General features: G+C 46.6%; 5 protein-coding genes across 7 annotated transcripts; 3 read left to right on the forward strand and 2 right to left on the reverse strand.

The window, feature by feature from the left end:
• Positions 1-398: 398 nt before the first annotated feature.
• Positions 399-2,101, reverse strand: Lrr47 (Leucine-rich repeat 47). Its single transcript, XM_001356009.4, has 2 exons — positions 1,424-2,101; positions 399-1,364 (listed from the first exon to the last, which is right to left on the reverse strand). The coding sequence occupies exons 1-2, from the start codon at positions 1,994-1,996 to the stop codon at positions 651-653; spliced, it is 1,287 nt and encodes a 428-aa protein (XP_001356045.3). The 5' UTR covers positions 1,997-2,101; the 3' UTR covers positions 399-650.
• Positions 2,102-2,134: 33 nt separating this feature from the next.
• Positions 2,135-7,715, forward strand: Fatp1 (Fatty acid transport protein 1). The gene is made up of 6 exons (XM_001356008.4): positions 2,135-2,427; positions 2,494-2,571; positions 2,646-2,902; positions 5,267-5,896; positions 5,958-6,159; positions 6,229-7,715. The coding sequence occupies exons 1-6, from the start codon at positions 2,425-2,427 to the stop codon at positions 7,168-7,170; spliced, it is 2,112 nt and encodes a 703-aa protein (XP_001356044.4). The 5' UTR covers positions 2,135-2,424; the 3' UTR covers positions 7,171-7,715.
• A 1,246-nt stretch (positions 7,716-8,961) lies between these two features.
• Positions 8,962-11,331, forward strand: LOC4816723 (uncharacterized). The gene is made up of 4 exons (XM_001356007.4): positions 8,962-9,794; positions 9,865-10,011; positions 10,072-11,065; positions 11,130-11,331. The coding sequence occupies exons 1-4, from the start codon at positions 9,220-9,222 to the stop codon at positions 11,253-11,255; spliced, it is 1,842 nt and encodes a 613-aa protein (XP_001356043.3). The 5' UTR covers positions 8,962-9,219; the 3' UTR covers positions 11,256-11,331.
• Positions 11,265-12,119, reverse strand: LOC4816586 (peptidyl-tRNA hydrolase ICT1, mitochondrial). Its single transcript, XM_001356006.4, has 2 exons — positions 11,827-12,119; positions 11,265-11,770 (listed from the first exon to the last, which is right to left on the reverse strand). The coding sequence occupies exons 1-2, from the start codon at positions 11,986-11,988 to the stop codon at positions 11,321-11,323; spliced, it is 612 nt and encodes a 203-aa protein (XP_001356042.3). The 5' UTR covers positions 11,989-12,119; the 3' UTR covers positions 11,265-11,320.
• A 554-nt stretch (positions 12,120-12,673) lies between these two features.
• LOC6902568 (ATP-binding cassette sub-family G member 1) lies at positions 12,674-22,244 on the forward strand. 3 transcript variants are annotated; one of them, XM_033379506.1, is made up of 8 exons: positions 12,674-13,563; positions 14,664-15,368; positions 19,407-19,524; positions 19,597-19,932; positions 19,998-20,236; positions 20,298-20,444; positions 20,509-21,024; positions 21,093-22,244. In XM_033379506.1, the coding sequence occupies exons 2-8, from the start codon at positions 14,870-14,872 to the stop codon at positions 21,692-21,694; spliced, it is 2,457 nt and encodes an 818-aa protein (XP_033235397.1). In that variant the 5' UTR covers positions 12,674-13,563; positions 14,664-14,869; the 3' UTR covers positions 21,695-22,244. The 3 variants fall into 3 exon arrangements, with proteins under 3 accessions (XP_033235397.1, XP_002133096.2, XP_033235398.1); XM_002133060.3 differs by having other exon boundaries at positions 12,674-13,157; XM_033379507.1 differs by lacking the exons at positions 12,674-13,563; positions 14,664-15,368 and having other exon boundaries at positions 19,418-19,529.
• The last annotated feature ends 450 nt before the right edge of the window (positions 22,245-22,694 follow it).

Raw genomic sequence — 22,694 nt, forward strand, 5'->3', positions numbered from 1 at the left:
TTATAATATTAGGGCCGTCCAGCAAAGATACATACCAGAAATGGCTCCAGTTCGTAAAATTGTGGACAAAAATTCTATTGATTTGTATGTCTTTAGTGTTATATATTTAAATTTTTACAATTTTTCCCTAAATGAGCTATTGATTAGCTATTGGCCAGTCCCGGCCTGGTAGAAAAGAGAATTACGAAGAGAAGTACTATAAAGAAAATAGAACTACTAAGAGGTAAGATCTCTAAAGTTAAAATCAATGCATTCGAAATAAATCAACAAATTCGGAAAGTGCTTCGCAATCACGCTTTAATGGATTCTCAAAGGCTAAAAAGCGCCTAAAATGTCATTCTTACTTAAGTACAAACATGGAGCTATCGTTTTGTATATTGGTAGCTACCAAAAATGTGTTAATTTCCACTTAAATGCGTTTTTATTGACACTTAGCTAAATCGAGTTCCTGATCGAGTGAAGGAATGAAAGATATGAGCAGGAAACAATATTAAAAGTTAAATTAGAGCTCCATGCTCCGTTTATGATTGAATTGAAAAATATAAAAAATGTATATAATATAGTACATAAATAATGAAAACCACAAAATAGTTTAACCCTAACTCAAAACCTAATTGAAAGTTGACAAATTAGATACGAGTATACTCCAGTCAGGGAAACATGAGGGCAAAGAGGGCCTTCAGCTGCTGGGAGGCACTGCAGTTGGGCCCACATATGACCACATCCGCGTAGATCTGGTGCTCACGGCTGTAGGTGAGGTTCTTGATGTTGGTGAACTTCGGCTGGATGACGCGCTGGAGGAGGTCTTCCTGTCGCAGAGCGTAGCAGAGCTTTCCGCATAAGCATTTGGGCGCCTCCGAGATGAGTTCGATCAGTATGGCAGGCACAGAGTCTGCGGACAGAGGCAGTTTGTAGTTGGCGACGGCGCGTGCTGCCTGCAGCCAGAGCGGCTGTGGCGTATTGCTGGCCGACAATCGCTGCGACTGTAGCTGAGCAGCCTCGGCATTGAAGCCTCTGAAGCAGTTGCCCCACACGTCCAGCAGGTCTATGCGGAGGTCCTCAATTGCTGCGGGCAGGGATTCCAGTTTGTTGCTGCACACGTGCAACGAGCGTAGACCCTGTAGCCGTCTAATGGCGAAGGGCAGGCGGGTCAGCTGGTTGTGATTCAGTTTCAGAGACACCAAGCGCTCAAACTTAACCAGAGCAGGTGGGAAGTAGGTCAATCCATTGCTCGACAAGTCCAGCTCGCGGAGAGACTGACTTAGCTTCGTGCCACGCATCCAACACCAGTCATTCAACTCACCCAGACAGTTGCCGCTCAATTGCAGCGTGGTCAGGGGCAGGCGGCCAAGCTCGGGTGGAATCTGGCAGTAAAGGAAGAATAATTCAAAATGTACACGCAATGCAAGGTCCGCTCACCCACCTTCGTCAACTTGTTGCCTCCGACGTCCAGCGTGGTGAGGTTGCGCAGCGTGCAGATCTCAAAGCTGAGTTTAACCAGCTGGCTGTTGTTTATGGTCAGAGACTTGAGGGTCCGAGGGAAGCCCTTGATGGGGTATTCACTGCGCTTGCTGACGACCATCCTCTGCTGCGGCTGCGACTTTTGGGGAATGGCCGTGGCGGCCGCTATGTTCAGTCTTAGGTTAATGGCATCCTTGCCCTCCATGCCCAGCTTCAGGGTCTGCAGAAATCCCTTCAGCTGTATGGGATCACATTTGATGAGCAGGTTCTCCGCAGGCTGATGGAAGCCAATGGTGGCCTTTCCATCCAGGATAAACTTCGTGTGCACGGCTTGTACATTGTCCCGCACCTTGTACCGGGTGCCGGTCTTGGTGGTGCCGCTGAACAGCAGCATTTCCAGCTCTTTTTTTGTGTTGCCATTTGAGTCCGACGCGCCTTGCTTGTAGCCAATGGCAAGTGTGGACTTTACGGGCCTGGGAGTCCGATTCGCTTGGGTTGTGCGGTTCACCACCTGCACCTCGCATAAGATTTTCATGGCGAGTATGTAAATAAAACAACTAAAATCTGAGTGTAAACAACATTTGCAGTTTCTAATTCGCTTGCTGGGTTGATGGAGCTGCCAGACTGGTTGTACATCAGCTGCGTCTGAATGGCGCTGCCACTGCTGACCTATCTGTGTTTTGGCGCGTGCGCGTGCTCACAGCCAGCCGCCAGCCTACATATCGCAGAAGTTACAAAACCAAAACAAAATATTGCATACTAAACAGTGTTTGTTGCAATTGTTGCTTAAGAGAGACGTAATTACATTTAAAGCGCAAGAAAATGCTATTCCGCAAGGTTCGCCGACACTTTCTGCCGTTCTACATGTTCAACGGGTTCTTGTGACAACGCAACGAACACCGTTATCAACGCTTGCGTTATAACAATTACAACAGTAATAATGACAATCAGAGGCGAGAGCTCATGGTAAGTGGTAAATATTGCAACAACGTCCTACCAGCCTTTAACTCTGCTTTCATTTTCGTGCACTAGCACCACAGCGCACTGGACAGCTATGTAAACAGCAACGTGATAATAAATATAGATAACTGCGCGCCGTATAGCACCAATGTAAGTGGAAATATTCCATTCGAAAAACTGATCGCTGACGTTCTTCTTTTTCCACTGATCTGGCAACCCCGCAGAGCACAGCTGATCGCCCGCTAATCTATAGATCGCTGCAGCACCAGCGCCAGCAACAACGACGCGAACGGTTTTTATTCATCTTTCGGTTTTTTCGCGCGACGGTCGTTTTTGGTCTGGCTTTAGCCTGCGTCATCTTCGCGCTACAAACAATGGGCTGGATTTTTGCGGTGGTCATAGCGCTTGTCGCCCTGCTGCTGACGCGGCCAGGCTGGCGCTGGTTCTACATAGCGGGTGCCACAGCGCAACGAGATTTAATGTGAGTCTAAATGGACATAGTTGTAGTGGGTGTGTTGTGTTATCTGCTCCCCCCCTCCCCTACCCGTACAGACGGTTCTGGGTATGCTGATGGCGATGATAGGTTTACAATACCCCCCAACTGGTGTGCATTTCAAGACAATTCAGATTCAGATTCAGATTTGTGTGTTTCCTTTGTGAACCCATTGAGGCGCGTCTGACCGCAAGACCGACCGCATGAGAAATCAGCCGAGTGCGAGTACTTTGCTCGTTGTACCCCGCCTGTTGGCTAACTGCCGTATGGCCACATAGAAAACTCGTTTCCCGTTTATTTAGGTCGCCATCGCCGTCTCCGTCTCCAGCAGCCAGATCGAGTTTTCAAAGAAAACTGTAAAGAGAAAACTCCATTAGGCAGGCTGACGTTTTCATCTTCTGTTTGTTTAATTGTGATTTTTTGTCATAAAATCGCTAATAATATACGGCATTTGTATGTACGTCAGTCCATTGACTTCTTCAGGTTCAAGGTCGACATAGGCCCGACATAAGCCAAAAAAAACAAAATTCACTTTTATTTACCATCGGATCGGAGTGATCGTCATCGAGAGGCCCTGCCGCATACTAATTTGTCGGGTGCGTCAGGCGGAAGCCTCACTGGCACAGTTACCGTCGACATTCGATATATTAGCGGCTGTTCTTGAAAACGTACACCCAGGCCAGGCCAGGCCAGGCCAGACCATAGCGGAGCCAGCTAATACTCGTACAAAGTCAATTAAAATGGCGGAAGTGTCACTCGCCTCGAGCTTAGCTTTTCGGCGTTTGTTTTTTTGTTTGTTTTGAACGGCCAGCAGGGCTAGCAGGGCTAGCAGGTCGAGTTCCAGCTGCGATCGGTGGAAATTTCGGACTCAGCCGTGAAAATCTCTTTAGACTTGTTGCTAGTCTTTTGCGCATATTCAGTTTAGCTCAGCGTATTTCGCTTCAACGCTTCTCGACGTACAGCACAGCACTCGTACAGATCGGGTTCCGTGCCAAGGCCAGCACGCTGAAACCGACTCACACTCATACTCTAACACACAGCAGATTCTTAAGATCGAAATCAGCTTCAGCATCAGCACCAACACCAAGTCTGGCTGGACAACCTTGGGCAAGTTTTCGAGCGGTCGAAGCGACTGGTCGCGATTACTGCCGAACTTATCACCGAACAAACATGTTCGACTGTTCCAAAAATACAAAGCTAGCCACTCGAGGGGGGTCATAAGGCCTGATTAAAGGCTTCTCGAAACATGGCTAAGGAACGCAACTAATCCCCATCGTTGGCTGACAATCTTATCGATATGCTGGTCGCCACTGCTGGCTCTCCAGCAGTGCAAAGTACATCCCGTCCCTCCAGAGTGCACAGCCCCGGAAATTCAAATTCAGATCGCCTAAGCGTTCGAGTCCCAAGTCGAGTGCGGAGCATAGTAGTGTTCCCCCTTATAATATACAGCCCCCCATCTACCTAGTTACGTTCAAGGGGTTAATGTTCTTTGCGGGCCTAAGCTGAATCCCAATGGGCGCCGTAAATTAGAAATACCTGCACTGTTTGCCTATAGAGCATATCGAATTGCTTTCGTGGCGTATTCTGGAAATTCTGGAATAGTGAACGAGTATATCTGCAGCTGTCTCATTGTCAGTTTGAAAAATATAATAGAATTCATTAAATATCAACCGGGTCGATCAGCCAGTCTGGTTGGCTTGGGTTAGGTTTGGATCCCTTTAGGTATCAAGTACAAAGTTCAATAGAAACGATATTTCCTAGGGCAAGCGCTGGAGCGGAGCGTTGGAGCCCCCCTGCCCCAGTGATTCGCTGGAAAGCCTTAGTCGTGCATTTCTTCTATAACCTGCTTATCCATAAACCTCCATATGTACAGCTTATATAGCTTAATATTATCACAATCTGGCCTTTGAATTGAAAATAACGAAGATTTAGGGTTATTTTAAATGGATTCATAATTATAGTCTAATTACAATTCGGATATCACTCAGACAGACAGGGCACTTCCTACTCAATGCCAATCTTTATAACCCTTTGACCTCGTTTTGAACTTTGCATTGGCTGGCTATCGTCTCAGTGAAGCCATAAGCCATCCAGTGGCCTCCCACAGTCGCACAGTCGTACTGCGCAACCGCATTCCATTGCAGATAGTCCGGGCTAAGTATTGGGTTTATCGCGGCGATTTATCTCAAATCGTGTACGTACATATAGTGCGCTTGTCGAGCTGCGATTTCGATGTTGCGCTATTTTTAGTACTTTCAACCGTTGACCATAAAACAACGAGATCGATGGGAGGAGATATTGCGAGTACCTAGTCGCTAATCGGCTTTTTTCCCCTCTAAAACCCCACTTCAGTGCTTTGTGGGCCTACATTAAGCTGCTGAGGTACACGAAGCGGCATGAGCGCCTCAACTACACGGTAGCCGACGTATTCGAAAGGAATGTGAGAGCGCATCCCGAGAAGGTGGCTGTCGTGAGCGAGACCCAGAGATGGACCTTCCGGCAGGTGAACGAGCACGCCAACAAGGTGGCCAATGTACTGCAGGCCCAAGGGTACAAGAAGGGCGATGTGGTGGCCCTGCTCCTGGAGAACCGCGCCGAGTATGTGGCCACCTGGCTGGGCCTTTCGAAGATCGGCGTGATCACCCCGCTGATCAACACGAACCTTCGCGGTCCCTCGCTCCTGCACAGCATCACAGTGGCTCACTGCTCTGCCCTGATCTACGGCGAGGACTTCGTGGAGGCGGTGGCCGATGTCGCCAAGGATCTGCCCTCCGATCTGACCCTGTTCCAATACAACAACGAGAACAACAACAGTCAGACCCAGACGGACATCAAGCAGTCCAGGAATCTCAATGTTCTGTTGGGCACGGCCAGCAAGGAAAAGCCGAACAAGACGCAGGTCAACCATCACGACAAATTGGTCTATATCTATACATCCGGCACCACAGGACTGCCCAAGGCGGCTGTCATCTCCCATTCGCGGTGGGTAGCCCAGCTTTCTGTCTTTTCAATTATATTTTCATCTATCTATCTGTCTATGTAGGTATCTCTTCATAGCCGCCGGTATCCACTACACCATGGGTTTCCAGGACGACGACATCTTCTACACTCCCCTGCCGCTGTACCACACCGCTGGAGGCATCATGTGCATGGGCCAGTCCGTGCTCTTTGGCTCCACCGTTTCCATCCGCAAGAAGTTCTCGGCCTCCAACTACTTTGCTGATTGCGCCAAGTTCAACGCCACAGTAAGTACTGGAGCAGCCCCCACTGTAGCACAGTCTTATTGCTATAATGCTTTACTCTGTTATCTCTAGATTGGGCAGTACATTGGGGAGATGGCCCGCTATATACTGGCCACTAAGCCGTCGGAGTACGATCAGAAGCATCGGGTGCGCCTCGTCTTTGGCAATGGACTGCGGCCGCAGATCTGGCCGCAGTTTGTGGAGCGCTTCAACATCGCCAAGGTGGGAGAGTTCTACGGAGCCACCGAGGGAAATGCGAACATCATGAACCACGACAACACTGTGGGCGCCATTGGATTCGTCTCGCGGATTCTGCCGAAAATCTACCCGATCTCAATCATTCGCGCCGATCCCGACACTGGCGAGCCCATCAGGAGCAAGGACGGGCTCTGCCAGCTGTGCGCCCCCAACGAGCCGGGCGTCTTCATTGGGAAGATTGTCAAGGGCAATCCGTCGCGCGAGTTCCTGGGCTACGTGGACGCTAAGGCCTCGGCCAAGAAGATTGTCAAGGATGTCTTCAAGCACGGCGACATGGCCTTCCTCTCCGGGGACCTGCTGGTGGCCGACGAAAAGGGCTATCTGTACTTTAAGGACCGGACCGGTGACACGTTCCGCTGGAAGGGCGAAAACGTCTCCACCAGCGAGGTGGAGGCCCAGGTCAGCAACGTGGCTGGCTACAAGGACACGGTTGTCTACGGCGTGACCATTCCCCACACCGAAGGCAGGGCTGGCATGGCCGCCATCTACGACCCCCAGAGGGAGCTCGACCTGGACGTCTTTGCCGCCAATCTTGCCAAGACTCTGCCCGCCTATGCGCGGCCCCAAATTATCCGATTGCTCACCAAAGTGGATCTGACCGGCACCTTCAAGCTGCGCAAGGTGGATCTCCAGAAGGAGGGCTACGACCCCGGCGTGGTCAAGGACGACCTGTACTACCAGACGTCCAAGGGACGCTACGAGCTGCTCACGCCCCGCGTGTACGAGCAGGTGCAGAGCAACGAAATCCGCTTCTAGTTGCCCCAGGGGGGTTGTGTGTATCTGTTTCGCCTTTTGCCGATATGCTGTTAATTAATTTGTAAGCTTCCCGCGATTCGACTTAGTCTTAGTCAAACCAAACCCTGCACTGGAGATGGGCCACTAGGCGAGTATATTGTATTGTAGTTTTTCGGGGGAGGGACATATCCTCTCCGATGCCCTCCTTATGCCCAGGCACTCACTCTTCCATGGCAACATTGCACTATGTTGTATCGTAGGCAATCTTTTATATTGTATCTAGTGATCGTAGTCGTGTGTGCATTTTTGTAGCCGATGTAGCCAATAGTCTGAGTCTGGTATACGCATTTTGAATGTTTTTAGCCTGCTAAAGAACCTTGTTAAGTGCAATTTCGTGCGTCTCTTATTATAAGTCAGTTTTAGTGGCATTACACTTCCATTTGCGCTGCTCGTCGCCTTTGCCTCTCTACATACGATACGAGAGAGAGGCTTTGTCAATGGCGATCCGAACGCCTCTCCGCTGATGCTTGAGTATCAAATAAAGTTTGTTTTCTTCAACAATACAATGATTGTATTTAAATTATCAGCTCAGCCTCAGCTCAGCTTATGCGCGTGCGTACTGCCGGGGGAAGTCGGAGGAACGACGACCCTTCCCCACCTGCATACAAATGCGCTGCTCAATTGGCAGCGCCAGATCACGACACCAACAACGCCAGAGACTAATACGTTGACACTCCGCTGCACATACATGCCATAAATATGTACGTGCATATTCACGTATTCATATGAGGGCTGGGCTTGTGTGGGGGAGGAAAATAAACTTGAACTCTGCTGACATTCAGATCCAAGGCATCCCTTACCCTAGAATCGACTAATGAGACGATTATATAATCCGCACCTGTGATTCATCAGACACTCATAGTTGTAGTTATAGCCTTTAATAAGATTCAATCTGGCTTCATGACGTATCTATCTAGAGCAAAGTTCTAGTCCGATACGATAATTTGATTGAATAGTATACGATAATATCTTAGAGCTAGTTCTGAATGTATTCTAGCGTAATCGCTAAACGAGCATAGCGAAAACAGCTATGAAGTAGCCGGCAATTAAGTGGTAATTATTTTTAATAAAGTAGCATGATCCAAACGAGATATGCACTTATCTGGCACGCCCCCTTAATGGGGCTGGTCGGTCAGATTTTTATCTTAATAAGTAGGCAGCTATATTAACATATAATCGTTGCCTCTTAAGCATCTATTTGGCACTTTTTGAATCGAAAGTACACATTACCAATGTATTTAGACTTATAACGACTGTATCTCAATCAATATATATTTAAATATATGTAGGTGAATGAGCGGACACGCTTTGTATAACCCAGTAAAATTAATGAATCTTGGAATGGTAAAGATGTATGTTAAAGATATATGAAGATCTCCTTTTCTAAGAAAGTCAAGGTGGTACAAATTCAATAGTGATTTGTTATAATATAATAACTTCTATAAACTTCATATGTTGCAATAGTTTTAGAGTAGGCTGTAATGCGCGTTAAGACCGCTCAAGCAAGCTATCCGCCAGTGGAGCTTTAACAGTAGTACATATCAGCAAAGCAAATCGAATTATTCAAAAAATAAATACGAAATACGCAAAGAAAATAATTGTTTGAGCTCGAAGCTATAAACTTGAATGAGGCGCGAATTTCAAAAGCTTTTCCTACTCCAATACCCTAATTATTGCCAAGCGGATAGCACTTCCAATTGTGTGTTTCTGAATATTTCTGAGGGTCGGTCACACTGGTGCCCAGCGTGCCAAGAACCGTTATCAGTTCAAGCAGACCAACAACAACAAACAACAAGCGAAACAAGCAAGGCTCTGAAACGCACTTGTCTGCACTTCCAGCTGCAGTTGCCGTACCCGGTCCGTCCCTATACGTATATTTGTACACGTGTGTGTGTGCCGTGTGTCTGGTCAAGAGATTATGCATCTGACGTACTGCCGTGTGCATAATTATTTTGATTCGAGGCAGGCACAAAGCCAGCTGCAATAGCAAAATTAGTAACGACTGCGACGATGACTGGAGCTGCCGCAGTACTCTTCTCGATCACGATTCCCACAAAGGCGGAAGAGGACCGTCTCAGAGGTGCCAATTCCCCAGGGCCGGCTAATGTAGCGAGCCTGGCCGGAAAAGCGACTACTTCGTCCTCCTCAACTGTGGAGACCTTGTCCACCATTCCAATCAGCGACTCGCGGAATGAGTCACCCGAGACACCACATCTCGAAAGCTTTTACAAGAGACGAAGCGATGTCTTGCCCACCATTCGAATCGAGACGGCAAATGCCGGGTCCGCCGACCAACTGCTGGACATACCCCTGGACACCGCCCAGGAGCAGGTGCTGCAGCAGATTCTACGTAGCTTTCACATCAGCAATGCCGTGTGGCTGAGCAGCTCGGAAGGCTCCAGGTATCACGTCAGCTTTTCCATGGATTTCGATGAACAGTTCGAGAGCCTCTACGAGGCGCTACAGGAGTGGGGAATAGGCGATCGCGAGGGCTCCACGGTGTCTGTGGTCACCTGTCTCGCCAACAGATCTTACGTCCAGCGCGAGCAACTTGACGAGCAGGCGGGTTCTTCCACGAGCAGCGAGTAATAGCGCCCGAATAGACAATGGATTTTTCACAGTAATACAACAGCTTCGTATCCATCTTCGTCTTAGGAACAACATCAACGCCCAGAAGCATGGCGCCTGGAACCGATTCATGAACTCTGTGCGCTCCCGCCTGAACGTGGCCCAGATTCTGAGAGACGTTCGTCAGGATGCGGCGATAACCTTCGACTTTTGCGTGCTTCTCGTTTCGGCAGCGTGAGAAACAAATGATCGATCGTTGATACGGCAGTTCGGTGACCTTTTCAATTGTTTCAGAGTTCTGGCCAGCTTCGGCTTGGTGGAGAACAGCACCATCTTTCTGGCTTCCAGCATGCTGATCTCCCCGCTCATGGGACCCATTATTGCCGCCATCTTTGGGACGGTAATCGAGGACCGGTCACTGCGCCGCCTGGGCATGCTGAACGAGCTGATTGGGATCTTGATTGCCACACTGGTGGGCTTCCTCTTCGGCCTGGTCGTCTGCACAACGGACAAGAAGTACGGCATCGGCGAAGGTCTCACCGAGGAGATGCTGTCGCGCTGCGACCTGCATTCACTGATCGTCGGAGTGTTCACAGCGATTCCGTCTGGAGCCGCGGCAGCCATTGCCATACTCGGAGGGAATATTGGCTCCCTAGTAGGCGTCGCCATATCTGCCTCGCTGCTGCCTCCGGCTGTAAACTCGGGACTACTGTGGGCCCTGGCCTGCATCTACAAGTTCTTTGAGAGCGACGACTCCCTCTACGTGGACGTGATCAAGTCGAGGAAGTACTCGGAGAACCAAGCCAAGGAGCTGGCAGTGCTAGGAAGCATCAGCATGTGCCTGACCCTCTCCAACGTCCTGTGCGTTTACTCGGTGGGTATTTTGGTTCTGAAGGTAAAGGAGATAGCTCCGGTCATAGGACGAAAGAACAGGCAGTTTTGGAAGCACGATATCAAGCTGGCCCGTCAGTGCAAGGTGGAGTCGGATGCGGAAATCATCGACGAGCTGCTGGCCAACCTAGCTACGGAGGATAAGCAAGCGATGGGCCTCAATAGAGACATCCTACGACACCTTGATGAAACGGGGTACCAGCACACGTGGTCGCCGCTCAGCAATCGACACAACTCCATTCAGCCCTCTGGCTTCTCCACCATCCATCGGCTGGAGCAGCTATACACAAATCGAATAGGGAATCCTCCCGGAGAGCGTCGCAAGCGCCACAGTGTGACTAGTCGACCATCGCAGAGGAGCAACGAAAACAGCCACCAGCTGAGCCCCCCACAGCCCGTAAGCCATCCACAAATGTTTCCCTTTTGTGAGTTAAATAATTTTTCACTTGGTCCAATCCCAGCGTCCGCGCTTTGCCAGTATGCCCTCGAGCGTGAGGAAGAACGAGCCCCCAGAAGAGACCATCATCCAGGTAGCCAGCTCCAAAGCAGCTCGCTTTACAGTCACGCCTGCTCGAGAGGACCACTAAGAATCCATATTATTTGTTAAATGTCTACGTGTAATGAATCTTTGTGTAACAATTTTCAATAACAACTAAAAGTCCACACCTCCGGGTCCTTGTCGGTCCGCCTTGACCTGAGCGCGACTCCGTTTGAGCTGGAGGCGCTCACGGGCCGCCCGCTCTTGTCGCCGGCGCACTCTTTCTAGGGTCTCCTCGCTAGTAGCTGCCACCTCAACTTCCTGGGCCCGGATGACCGTGCGCAGTTTCTCCAAGGCATCGGCCAGGTTGAGCTGCTGGGAGCGGCTGACGTCGCTCTTGATGGAGTAGTATCCCTCCTTGGTGATCTTGTTGGCCAACACCTTGAGCAGCTTCTGGCGCGTCTCTTCTGGTATCCAATGCGCCTCAGCCAGCTTGAAACGCACGTCCACCTTGGTGTTCACGGTGTTTACGTGCTGGCCCCCAGGTCCAGAGCTGCGACTGTAGGTAATCTCGAGCTTGTCCATGGGTATGTAGCCGCTGAACTTGTTGGCACTGCTTGGGGGCTGTAATACTATTCCATGAGCAACCAGTCGCAGAAGGAATTTAATCTTGCACTCACCGGCGGGGGCGGCGTATACAGCTGCAAACGTGCATTTGGGTAAATTTTGTCCAGCGACAAGTCGCTTTTATAGGACAACTGGCGACCCAGGAGTGTGGCGCTGGTGCGAGTGGAATTGCCTTGCCGCAGCACGCTTATAAAAGCACGCGTAATTTTATTCATTTTAAGCCAATTTTAACAATTTTTTAATTTGTTACGAGATCGACCAGCTGATTTGTCGGCAGCAACTACACGGTAACTACACATTGGCTACACAATGGGAAGAAATAAGGGGTAAGGACAGCAGGCAAAACGGCCCACAAAAAAGTAACGCCTGCTAGGTAAAATCCACCCCATTTTTTTTATATACCTTGAAGACGAAAATTGTTTTTGCCTGATGTCCATACCTTTCAACAGCTCACCTTGCAATGGCTATCAAGCTAATAAATAAATATTTGGAACTGGTTCGCTGGGTGGAACTTTAACAATTACCATTAAACTTTTGTTCTTTACCCTTATCGACATAACTTTGTATTTTCAGCAATATATTCGCCCGCCAGTTTAGTTCTGGCGAACGCACCAAATTTATTGGCGTGAGCACCCTTCATTTTTTAACAAGTTCCTCTACGATCACTATCGATACGAGATAAAGCGTTACCAGATGGTTGAGACATTTAGGCGATTTTATTTAAATAACATCAAAACATTGTTTAAAACCGTGAACGTCTGAATCAAACCTTCTTTGGCGATTTTATGGGAATATATATACCACCAATTGGAAGCGTTATGTTGTGATGGCTTTACATGGCCCAGAACAGCGCATATGTAAGTCATCAGGGGAACTGGTTTGACTTGTTTCTGCGTGCTTTGTTTGCTGGCGGGACTGTGACAAAGGAAATACGGTTGTAACATAAGTGGCTGGGACACAAAGGAGTCGTTACAGGGCTGGCCTTTGGGGGTGGAAGCAGCAGCAGAGAAAGAACAACGCAATGCATTCAGCCCAACATACACAGCCCACTGAGAGCTGAGAGCAGTAGCAAGAACCATTGCCAAACGGATTGTAGGATTGCCCAAAGGGAGAGAAATGGCAGACAGCTGATTACATTATGTCTTTGCTGGCTCTCTCGCTCTTCTCTCTATTGCTCGCCTATGTGAGCATTTATCAGCTAGTCAAGCGTTCATATTTTTCAGCTCCACAATTGTGTTCATCGGTGCCGCTCCCCACAAGTGGAATTCATTTCGTGCCCATGCACCGTTAAAGATCGTGCCTTCGGTCGCTCCAACGCGCGCGTTTTCTTCTATTTTCGTTGTATTTTCTGTGTTGTGAAGAGACATACATATAATTACGCGCGGTATGCTCAACCGTTAATTTTTCGATGCGCAGTGCGGGTGTGTGTTTGTGTATGCAGCTCTATGCGCTCTTATCAGGCGCAGCTATTACATATAGAGCAAATCAGTAGACCTTTCGCCAATCGAAAAAATATTTTGTGGTTTACATTGCATCAGTTGAGCTGAGTTGAGGGTTTTGACTTTGTCCCCTCAAACAACCCCTTTCCAGGGTCCCACCTGCTTCTATCACATGCGGCGATAAGCCGCAGGCAACGACGAGGGGAGAACTAGAACCTGATACTTGAGAACTACATACTAAATACTTAGTAGGAGGAACCTACAATCGAGAACGGTGGAGCTGGCAAAGGGGAAAATAAGACGATGGATAGGCCAACACTCATACACCGAAAGAAATATCAGCTGGCGTAGGTAGGCCCGATCGTTTCGCCTTCGGATATTTTTAAACTATTAACAAATGTGTGCGTAGAAGCTGCATTTCTAACAAAAACTATGTGTAATTAAAACGTGTGTTTCAATCGCGCTGTAATTGTACCCGCGCCCCAAGAGTAGATGAGCTGAGTCTAAACAAAGGCGCGAGAGTACGACGCGCTAATGTATACATTCGTATGAATGTGTGTATGTATGTAAATATGAATTTGCATTAAAATGAGGCTTTGAGTGCATTCGGCGTACGCTACAAAACAAAACGAAAAGTGCGGGCATATTTGTTTTGCGAAACAGTTTGTGAAACGAGAAATATATTGCCATTCACAGATGCCACGCCCACCAAGGTGGGCTAACGAATTTAACGAAAATAACTAGAATGTGAATAATACAACCAATAACCAATAAAAACGCAAAAATTTCGTTAGAGCAGTGCACTTGTAGGGCATTCGACTGTCACCTTTAGCGTTACCCCACAAGAGAGCCAGTAGATTTGTCTATGCATCGCCCTCTTTCGCTCTCCATGCGGGGACAGCTGTCGGGGACCAGCAACGCAACACGTGTAGCACAGAGAGAGACAGTGAGATATAAACAGAAGAAATATAAGAAGATAAAACACATATGTATGCATATGCATGTATGTGCTTATGTAGCTGCAGCAGCCGCCAAACATTGCCTATGCGCTCTCATGGGCCTCTCTGCGCTCCCATCTACCCTCCCAGTGGCTTTTTCACGGGCGTCGGTTATTCTGGTTTGTTAGGGGCATGGGCTGATTGGCAACGCCAACCGCTCCGCTACCTCCGCCCCCGACATACATATGAACGTACATATGTATGTTGTATGTATGATTCTCTTCTCGTTCGACTTTTTATTATATGGCACTCTGCTTCCCCACTTTGTTCCCATTCCCCGATTTCAAAAAGCGAATGAACTCACACACACACAGTCACAAAGCGGCTTTTAAAGAGCGAAATTAAAATTAAAATGAGAACTCGGCACACACACAAACACACGCACACACTCGAACACATTCGCGACAACAAAATATAAGTTATTCTAATTGTTGACGCCGCTCTCGAATACAGGCCTAAGCAAGACGAGACGAAAAACGAAAAAGGAAATTAAATGAAAACATAAAATGTTTAAAAGCGCGAGTCTGGCGGCAAGTTAATTTTAAATTGAAGAGATAAAAGTGAACCCTGAAGTGATAAAGTGAAGGTTGGCAAGGCCTAAAGATCAAAAGTGATAATACATACTCCTCACCCACACACACACACACATCGTCGAAACCATGTCCAGCTGGAGCTTGGCCAGTGCCGTCTCCCCGAACGTAACAGGTTCTGACGTCATCCGGCTAAGCAGTCTCACCTCTCGCTCCGACTCAAACTTGACAGCGCCACCCCGTCCAACGACCCCTGTGCCCGCCAAGAAGTTGTCCTCCAAGCGCCCGCCACATCTGACGCTGCAGATCAGACCCACAGCTGCCGTCTCGCCCCAATCGCACGATGCACCGCTGGCCGAGACCGAGAACAGTGCTCTGTCGGACAGCGGCCCATCCATCTACGGCACGCCTCTGGGCGCGACGCCTGCCTCAATATCGGCTGCCGCCTCTCCCGCCAGCAACAACACCAGTACCAGCACCAGCACCAGCACCAACAGCGGCTGCCATCGCAGCAGCAGCAGCACGAGCGGGTCCATATTCCCCCACGAACAGTACAAAACCATCAAGAAGATCAATATCGGCTTCGACAACATTTGCTACAGCGGAAAGTTTGGTGTCTTCCAGAGGGGTAAGTCAAAAGATACCATCTAGTACATAGAGTAGTATGTAATTTCATATTAAATATGCCAGTCTAGTTACGCCTAAGATACCATCTATGGGAACATCCCCAGGGTTGCATACACATAGTATGCACGTAATCGTATACATATTTAATTGTCGAGTGGCAGTCACGCATTGCTAGGAGTTATAATTTTCCGCCATATATATATAGTGTGTAGGATAAGCCTCAGTAGCTTTACTCTTCTCTGCACTGTCAAAAGCGTGCTCATTTGTATACCATAAAACACCGAATTAAGCCATAATTATCTGAAATATCATCAGCTGGGAATAAAGTGAAATTGGCTATAGTCTCGGTTCATCAATTTTTAAACTGTGTCCTAATCCTCGCTTATTGCGGAGGGAGCTTTGAATATTTCCGATTTGCCGCTATGATCAGCTTTCAGTTTCTTGGTTCTTCGTCCAGTACGTAATAAATGCATCAATGCTTCTTGTTTCGTCTTCAAGTATTGCCTCAAGACTGGTACGAAGAACCAGTGGAACAATTTACAACACATATAATACTCGGACAACACAATGTGTTATGCAGCTGTCGTTATATATTGACAAGCTACTGATTGAGCGAATCACTTGGGTTCAAAGGGCTTTTTAAACTAAATTAAACAAATTGCATACAGGAATCAAAGAAGTATTGTCTTGAATTACTTACATGGTCAGGGCCAAATAGGGAGGTCACTGTAATAAGTGGGAAATACATACATGTGTACATACTATATGTGATCGCATGTACAGATACTATTTGTAATCGCATGTACAGGGCACCTCCCCAAAGCTTACACCGATTTGCATAATTTCTCTGGGTGTGACAGTCCCACAGATATACAGTGCCGATAAGAGTTGAAACTTACAACATACTGTTATGTACTGGATACCATAAATGTTTGTGCTTATCTTTTTTGGGCTTCAAACAACTTTGCGGGGAGCGATTTGAATGCGAGTACCGACAGAAAATCGTGTGAATGAATCATCAGTGTGCATTTTCGATAGATAGGAATTCTTTAATGGACATTTAAGTGAACAGGTAGGTCTTGCTTGTGACTCATGCGTTGACTCATTTAATTGGAGTCCTGGTATGAATTATGGCACGTGCCAGACTCTGATTACACACATGACATTTCGTTGAAGAGTGCGCGAGCTTTGAAAATGTAAGCAATAAATAATTTGAATACTACTGGGGGCATACTTATCATGCGAGAAAGGACGACGCTCTAGGCTTTAGATCCGATGCTAGATTAAATTATAATCAGTCATTGAGGTGCCCCACTTTACGCGAAGTTCAGGTGGACGTGCACCCAAGCCATACGCCCCACAAATCATAGATATGGACTCTACTTGTTCCTTGACTTCTCCACTCGTATCCGTATCAAGCAGAAAACTTTGATCAAGGCCACTCAAACCGGTAGTATTCCCCTGAAACCTAGCCGACAACTTCTGAAACATAATACTGAAACACATGCGGTACAATGTTACTCGTGTTGTTCCATATCTATAAACTAGCTTTATCACCTTGCCAACAGCAGTGGGAACCGATAATGAGTGCTTCGAAATATATATATGGTATATGTAGCTATGACATACATGAATTCTTCACTATTAATTTTATTCCGATTAATTAATAGGAAAATCCTACGAAAGAAAATCGATTAGCTCTATCGTATAAATTCGGACTCCAAGCGACTACGATTTGAACTACTAGTATTACGAAACATAGTGGACAAGTGTTTTATGTTATATATGTATATTGTTTAGTAAAGACGACAACGGATATACGAATTAATGATTTGCACGTACACGTATTTTGATGGAAACACTAGGCATTAGCTTGGTGGGGGGGGGATCTGTTGACCTCCCGATAAAACAGCATTCTTAGCTACATGAAAAAGGCGCAAACGTTTTAATTGATATCACTTAAGATCCATTAAATGGATTTGATTCTGGCTCTCAGTGGCGTGTCACCGTTATCGTCGTTTCCCTGCTTTCCCTTTCTATGATTTTGTTCCACATGGCCTAACATTGGCAATTATATAAACAAACCACATTATATGTATGTATAAATACAGAATAGACTTGGACTTGGAAACTTTGAGATGAGTCAGGTGACGTGGACGGCTGGGGCTTCCGCTTCACAGTTTAAAGATTGCGTGCTCTAGAAGTTTACGATTGCTGGGAAAGATATCCGGGACGACTAAATTTAAAATTTGAAACATAAATGATTACAAGAGCGTGACAATTACTCTGGCTTGCTTTAATTCTGTTTGAGTCTCTTGTCGCTCATCAAGAAAGAGACCCTCAAAAGCATGAGACCTCGCATCATAGAGCGATAATTCCACATAAATAGTAAAGTAGTTCTCGAAATATACAAGAAGATGGATCAAATTAGTCAAACAAACAACCCACATAACATATTTTTGATTACTGCCAAGCAATGTACTTATGATATCTTATAGAACGAAAGAACGACTAGCACGATGGTCAAAGGTTCTTCTTTCACATTACAGATCTCTCGTTGTGTACTCGAAAAAGCTATTGTTCCTAGGAAAAGTATGGGATATACTCGTAGTTTGAATTGCATCGAATGTGCCTCAAGCTCTGTAGAGTTGAGTCTGAAACAGCCTGAAACAATCCTGCAAACAATCTGTACTATTACTGCTTCATACTACGCCTACTAACTTTATTCGGACAACTTCTGTCCGAGCTATTAACGATAGGTAATGAAGGTTCTACTAAGATATTACGTGAATATCAGTTAGATATGCATATTCTATTAGATATACAGATGCTATTTTGTTACAATACATCCGAGTATTAAGTGCCCATTCATCGTGGCAGGCCGTTTTTGCTACGGAAATAAACCTTAAACCTTGAGCTGCCCTTTAGCTCTGAAACGCACTGTATGTACATTTGTTCTGGCCCGTAATCCAAATTTGAAAATGCAATACCAGGTACAAGGCCATCCACATGACAGTGATAAGGAAGTCAGTTCGAGCCAAACAATGTGAATGCAATAAAAGTGGCTGGCAGACACCTGCTCCATGGGTTCATTTGGCTCACCATCTGGCCATCCGCCCGTAACGCCAAAGAAAAAGCATTGAGGCACTTAGGTATACGACTTTTAGTCATACTCGTGGAACTGTTGCGATAAGATTTGACGCGAATCGAAATTGATTGATAAGTCTCCCCACCAGACCCCTGGAATCTAGATTGGCCAGTAGCGATGGCTAATCGGCAGATTAACTCGACATTCAGCGTGCCCGACTACAATGTATTCTGCCCTACGAAACAGCCTGCTTCCAATACCAATTCCGCTCCGATCCGAACCGATCCACTCCTCGAAAATTGAACTTAAATTCCTTTATGGCATTATCATACGCCAAATGGAACACAATGAAAAGCATGCACAAGGCGATTAGCCAGCATTGAGCGACTCCGAGCGGAGGGAAGTTGAGGTTCGGCTCGCTTATCAGTGGCGGACAGAGACGAGAGAGATTCTGGGGATGTACAATACATACATATGTGCAAATGAGTATTGGAATATACTTATGTAGGAATGTGGGACAGCCTGCAGCACAGCTGCAACATTTGCAGTAATCTCAATCCTAATGTCTTGGTTGTTCTTGCCCCCTATTGATTAAATTTGACTCGGGGTTGGTAGGGTACATAGCTTGTACCTAAGTACATATGAAGAAAGATGTGAACAGAAAAGTCCTGTTCAATGTAAGCTACAGTGTAGTGGTGGGCAAGTCCTTGCTGCCAACTACTCCCTTCACTCCAATTGCTTCAAAAAGCAATGCGAATGCGAAAACAACATACATGGAGTGTGCGTGATGAGGTTCGAGTTTCCCTTATAAGATTTCTTGTTGTCCCAAAAAGCCAGCAAAAGTGAGTCCTCGGATCGAGTCAGGATCTAATAATATTTCACAAATCCACCTATTAAGAACTTCTGTAATAATGAGCTGTAACTTATATTGATGCCATGAATTGCTTACAGAAACCAAATACGTCCTCCAGGGTCCGACGGGCTACTTTAAGTCTGGCGAGCTGAGTGCCATCGTAGGACCCTCTGGTGCTGGCAAGAGCACACTGCTTAACATCCTCTCAGGATACACGTAATGTAACCCTGAACCTTTTCCGGATTTCCATCCTTGCTTACCAGTTAAAGTTGTTCTTCCACTACATAGAACATATGGTTACACGGGAGACTTTCGGGTCAATGGCAATCGACGGGACCTGAAGGCGTTCAAGCCAAATGTGGCCTTCATCAGGCAGGACACGAGTCTGCAGGCCTTCCTTACTGTCAAGGAGGCCATGAACTTTGCGGCTAACCTGAAGATTGGCACACACATGACGATTTCCGAGAAGCGAGAGCGGGTGAAGAGCATCCTGGAAGCCCTTGGGATGTACGAGAACCGCCATACGATGACAGGACAGCTGAGCGGAGGGCAAAAGAAGCGTCTGGCCATTGCTCTAGAGCTAGTGAACAATCCCCCCGTGCTAATACTAGACGAGCCGACCACGTAAGTTGCGCTGACTCCATAGTTCGGAATAGCGGAACGGAACTCACTTGATTTCTCATATTCAGCGGCTTGGACAGCTTTACCTCCAATCAGCTGATTAACCTGCTGAAGAAACTAGCCATCGAAGGACGCACTGTCATCTGTACCATCCACCAGCCGACGGCCCTGACGTTTGCCATGTTCGACTATCTGTATGCCATAGCAGAGGGAAGGTGCATCTACGCGGGCGGTTCACAGAACCTCCTACCCTTCCTGGGAGCCCTCAATCTGCATTGCCCGGAGTATTACAATCCAGCGGACTACTGTAATTTTGATAGCACACTCCTATCCCTATCCCATCGAATAATAAGTGCATTCTCTCGTAGTAATGGAGATAGCAACGCATGACTATGATACGGAAGATGAGAACCAGGTGGACAAGCTTGTGGCCCTAATTGACAATGGCCGAAATGAGGATTACAGGCAGAACAGAACCGCACGGGTCGCTCAATTGGCGGCCATGAAGAAAGTTGGTAAGAATATCCAATCAAATCTATACTGGCACTCTTCACTCACTCTCTGCTCTGTATGTTCCAGACCAACTAATGGCAGCAGGACTGATCACACCAGTCACAGCTCCTGTAATGTCGACCTCTGGCCTTCCCGCGCACTACCACCAGTCGAGCAGCTTTAAGCCCCTGACGCCTATAAATGAGCTCTCCTCCCGTGTCTGGGACAGTCAAACGCCGGGCATTGGGAGCGGCGATGTCGGAAGCAAGTCCGGCGACAGTTGCTGCAAGCCAAAGAAAAATAAAAAGCCGAAGCCAGCAATAGAGCTAGATCCAAGCCATCTCTGCAATCGTGATAATATCTATGCCACGCCTTTCTATCGACAGCTCAGCATTCTGCTACTAAGAACTTTCCTACTCATTTGGCGGGACAGTTCGCTAACGACGATGCGATTTGCCATACACCTGATCACCGGCCTGCTGATAGGAGCTTTGTATTTCGGAATCGGCAATGATGCCGCACACACACTCAACATCTTTCGCTACGTTTTCTACACGATCATGTTTATCATGTACTGTGCCTTCTCCGGGATACTCGTTAAATGTAGGCCACCCCATGCAGTTGATTGTGTGATGCCTTCCTCTAATTATAATTCCGATTCTAATTTGTAGTTCCCTTGGAATTCCCGATTGTGTCGCGGGAACACTTCAACCGCTGGTACTCCCTGCGAGCCTACTACGTGGCCATTACTTTGGCCGAACTCCCCATACAGATCATATGCAGTGCACTGTTCATAGTGCCCACGTATCTGATGACCCACCAGCCAATGGAGTTGTGGAGGTTCAGTCTGTTCTTCCTGATCGTGTTCCTCACAGCTCTGGTGGCCCAGAGCATTGGACTGGCGGTGGGAGCGGCGTTGAGTCTAAAAATGGGCTCCATTTTGGGACCCTTCTTCATTTGCCCCTTTCTTCAGTTCAGCGGGTTCTTCTTGATGGAGAAGGATGCTCCCGTCTACATGCGCTGGATGTTCGATATATCATTTCTTAAATACAGTCTGGATGGAGCTATGATGGCCATTTTCGGGTACGATCGAGAGCGCCTCGACTGCCAGGAGATTTACTGCCACATGACGCGTCCCAAATATATACTCAAGAATTTGGACATGGCCGATGCCAACTATGAGTTTGCCATCATTTTTCTCTTCTGCCTGTTTGTCTTCCTACGCATCATTGCCTTCTACATCATGTCGTTTCGACTCAGACTGTTCAGATGATGAGGAGGTTGGCGCTGAGAAGCTTGCAGAAGAGGAAGGAACCCTCCTGCCACATTCCGATGACAGATTGAAGCTGGATTTAAATTTATGGTTTCTTTTTAAGCATTTATTTGAAAGGAACTTTTGTGCCAAAGATTGAAGAAGTCTAGAGTAGAGCATAAGGAAATCGTGATACATAACTGAAAACTTCCCCTCCCCTCCCATACACACATAAAACGATACACCACAGAGGTCAATACTGTATATGCCTGCATATAACGTTTTTATAACATACATAGTGTACACACAATTGTATTTTTGTATTGTATTAATGAAATGAACGATTTATTGACTAGTTTTAATGCGAGTCTGATTTTCAGACCTTATTAAAATACTTTCTTAAAAACGTAAAGAATAATTATTTTATAATTTCTGTTGCTGGAAAAAACAAAATAGTTTTTTTTGACGAAATGGCTTATCCAGCTGAAGAAAGTGAATAGCTTCAAAATAAAGTTTTATTTTTCAAAATTGTGAATGACAATAAACAAAGGAATTATTGTAATGACTTAAATCTTTGTTCATCTAAAAATAAAAAGCAATTTTGTTTGTGATATTCACATTTCGAAGACAGTAAAAATTATAAGAAAGAATTTTAGATGAGTATATAAATAATTATTATAGTCTGAACTAGACTTAGAACCGGAAACATCAGAAGCCGAATACAGCTTTGTACAATTTGTTTGTTTATGGCTCCATATACATATATACATAATATATTCTTCAATATCCGCTTCGTGATAGTCATGACGATAAGACAGATCATTTGGCGTAATTGATCAGATCAGATCGGACCACTATATCATATGGTGGTCCATTGTCCGTTACGTTACGACGTGCTCTTACATCCACTCATGACTTACTTATTTTGTTTCATTGATTTTCTTTGAGCGTCTCTAAAATGAGTGGGAAGTGTTAGCTTCTTAAATATACCGTTATATTTCGCTCAATTTCTACGTCAAAA

The sequence above is a fragment of the Drosophila pseudoobscura genome, chromosome 4 (genome assembly GCF_009870125.1).
Source record: "Drosophila pseudoobscura strain MV-25-SWS-2005 chromosome 4, UCI_Dpse_MV25, whole genome shotgun sequence".
Classification (NCBI taxonomy): Eukaryota; Metazoa; Arthropoda; class Insecta; order Diptera; family Drosophilidae; genus Drosophila; species Drosophila pseudoobscura.

Coding starts and splice junctions, on each gene's coding strand:
- Lrr47 (XM_001356009.4), bottom strand. CDS start 1,996: ATGAAAATCTTATGCGAGGTGCAGGTGGTGAACCGCACAACCCAAGCG. Junction 1,365..1,423: donor GAGGCAACAAGTTGACGAAG/GTGGGTGAGCGG, acceptor CTTTACTGCCAG/ATTCCACCCGAGCTTGGCCG.
- Fatp1 (XM_001356008.4), top strand. Junction 5,897..5,957: donor GCTGTCATCTCCCATTCGCG/GTGGGTAGCCCA, acceptor CTGTCTATGTAG/GTATCTCTTCATAGCCGCCG. Junction 6,160..6,228: donor GCGCCAAGTTCAACGCCACA/GTAAGTACTGGA, acceptor TGTTATCTCTAG/ATTGGGCAGTACATTGGGGA.
- LOC4816723 (XM_001356007.4), top strand. CDS start 9,220: ATGACTGGAGCTGCCGCAGTACTCTTCTCGATCACGATTCCCACAAAG. Junction 9,795..9,864: donor GGTTCTTCCACGAGCAGCGA/GTAATAGCGCCC, acceptor TCTTCGTCTTAG/GAACAACATCAACGCCCAGA. Junction 11,066..11,129: donor AGCTGAGCCCCCCACAGCCC/GTAAGCCATCCA, acceptor GTCCAATCCCAG/CGTCCGCGCTTTGCCAGTAT.
- LOC4816586 (XM_001356006.4), bottom strand. CDS start 11,988: ATGAATAAAATTACGCGTGCTTTTATAAGCGTGCTGCGGCAAGGCAAT. Junction 11,771..11,826: donor TGTATACGCCGCCCCCGCCG/GTGAGTGCAAGA, acceptor ATAGTATTACAG/CCCCCAAGCAGTGCCAACAA.
- LOC6902568 (XM_033379506.1), top strand. CDS start 14,870: ATGTCCAGCTGGAGCTTGGCCAGTGCCGTCTCCCCGAACGTAACAGGT. Junction 15,369..19,406: donor GTTTGGTGTCTTCCAGAGGG/GTAAGTCAAAAG, acceptor AATTGCTTACAG/AAACCAAATACGTCCTCCAG. Junction 19,525..19,596: donor AACATCCTCTCAGGATACAC/GTAATGTAACCC, acceptor TCCACTACATAG/AACATATGGTTACACGGGAG.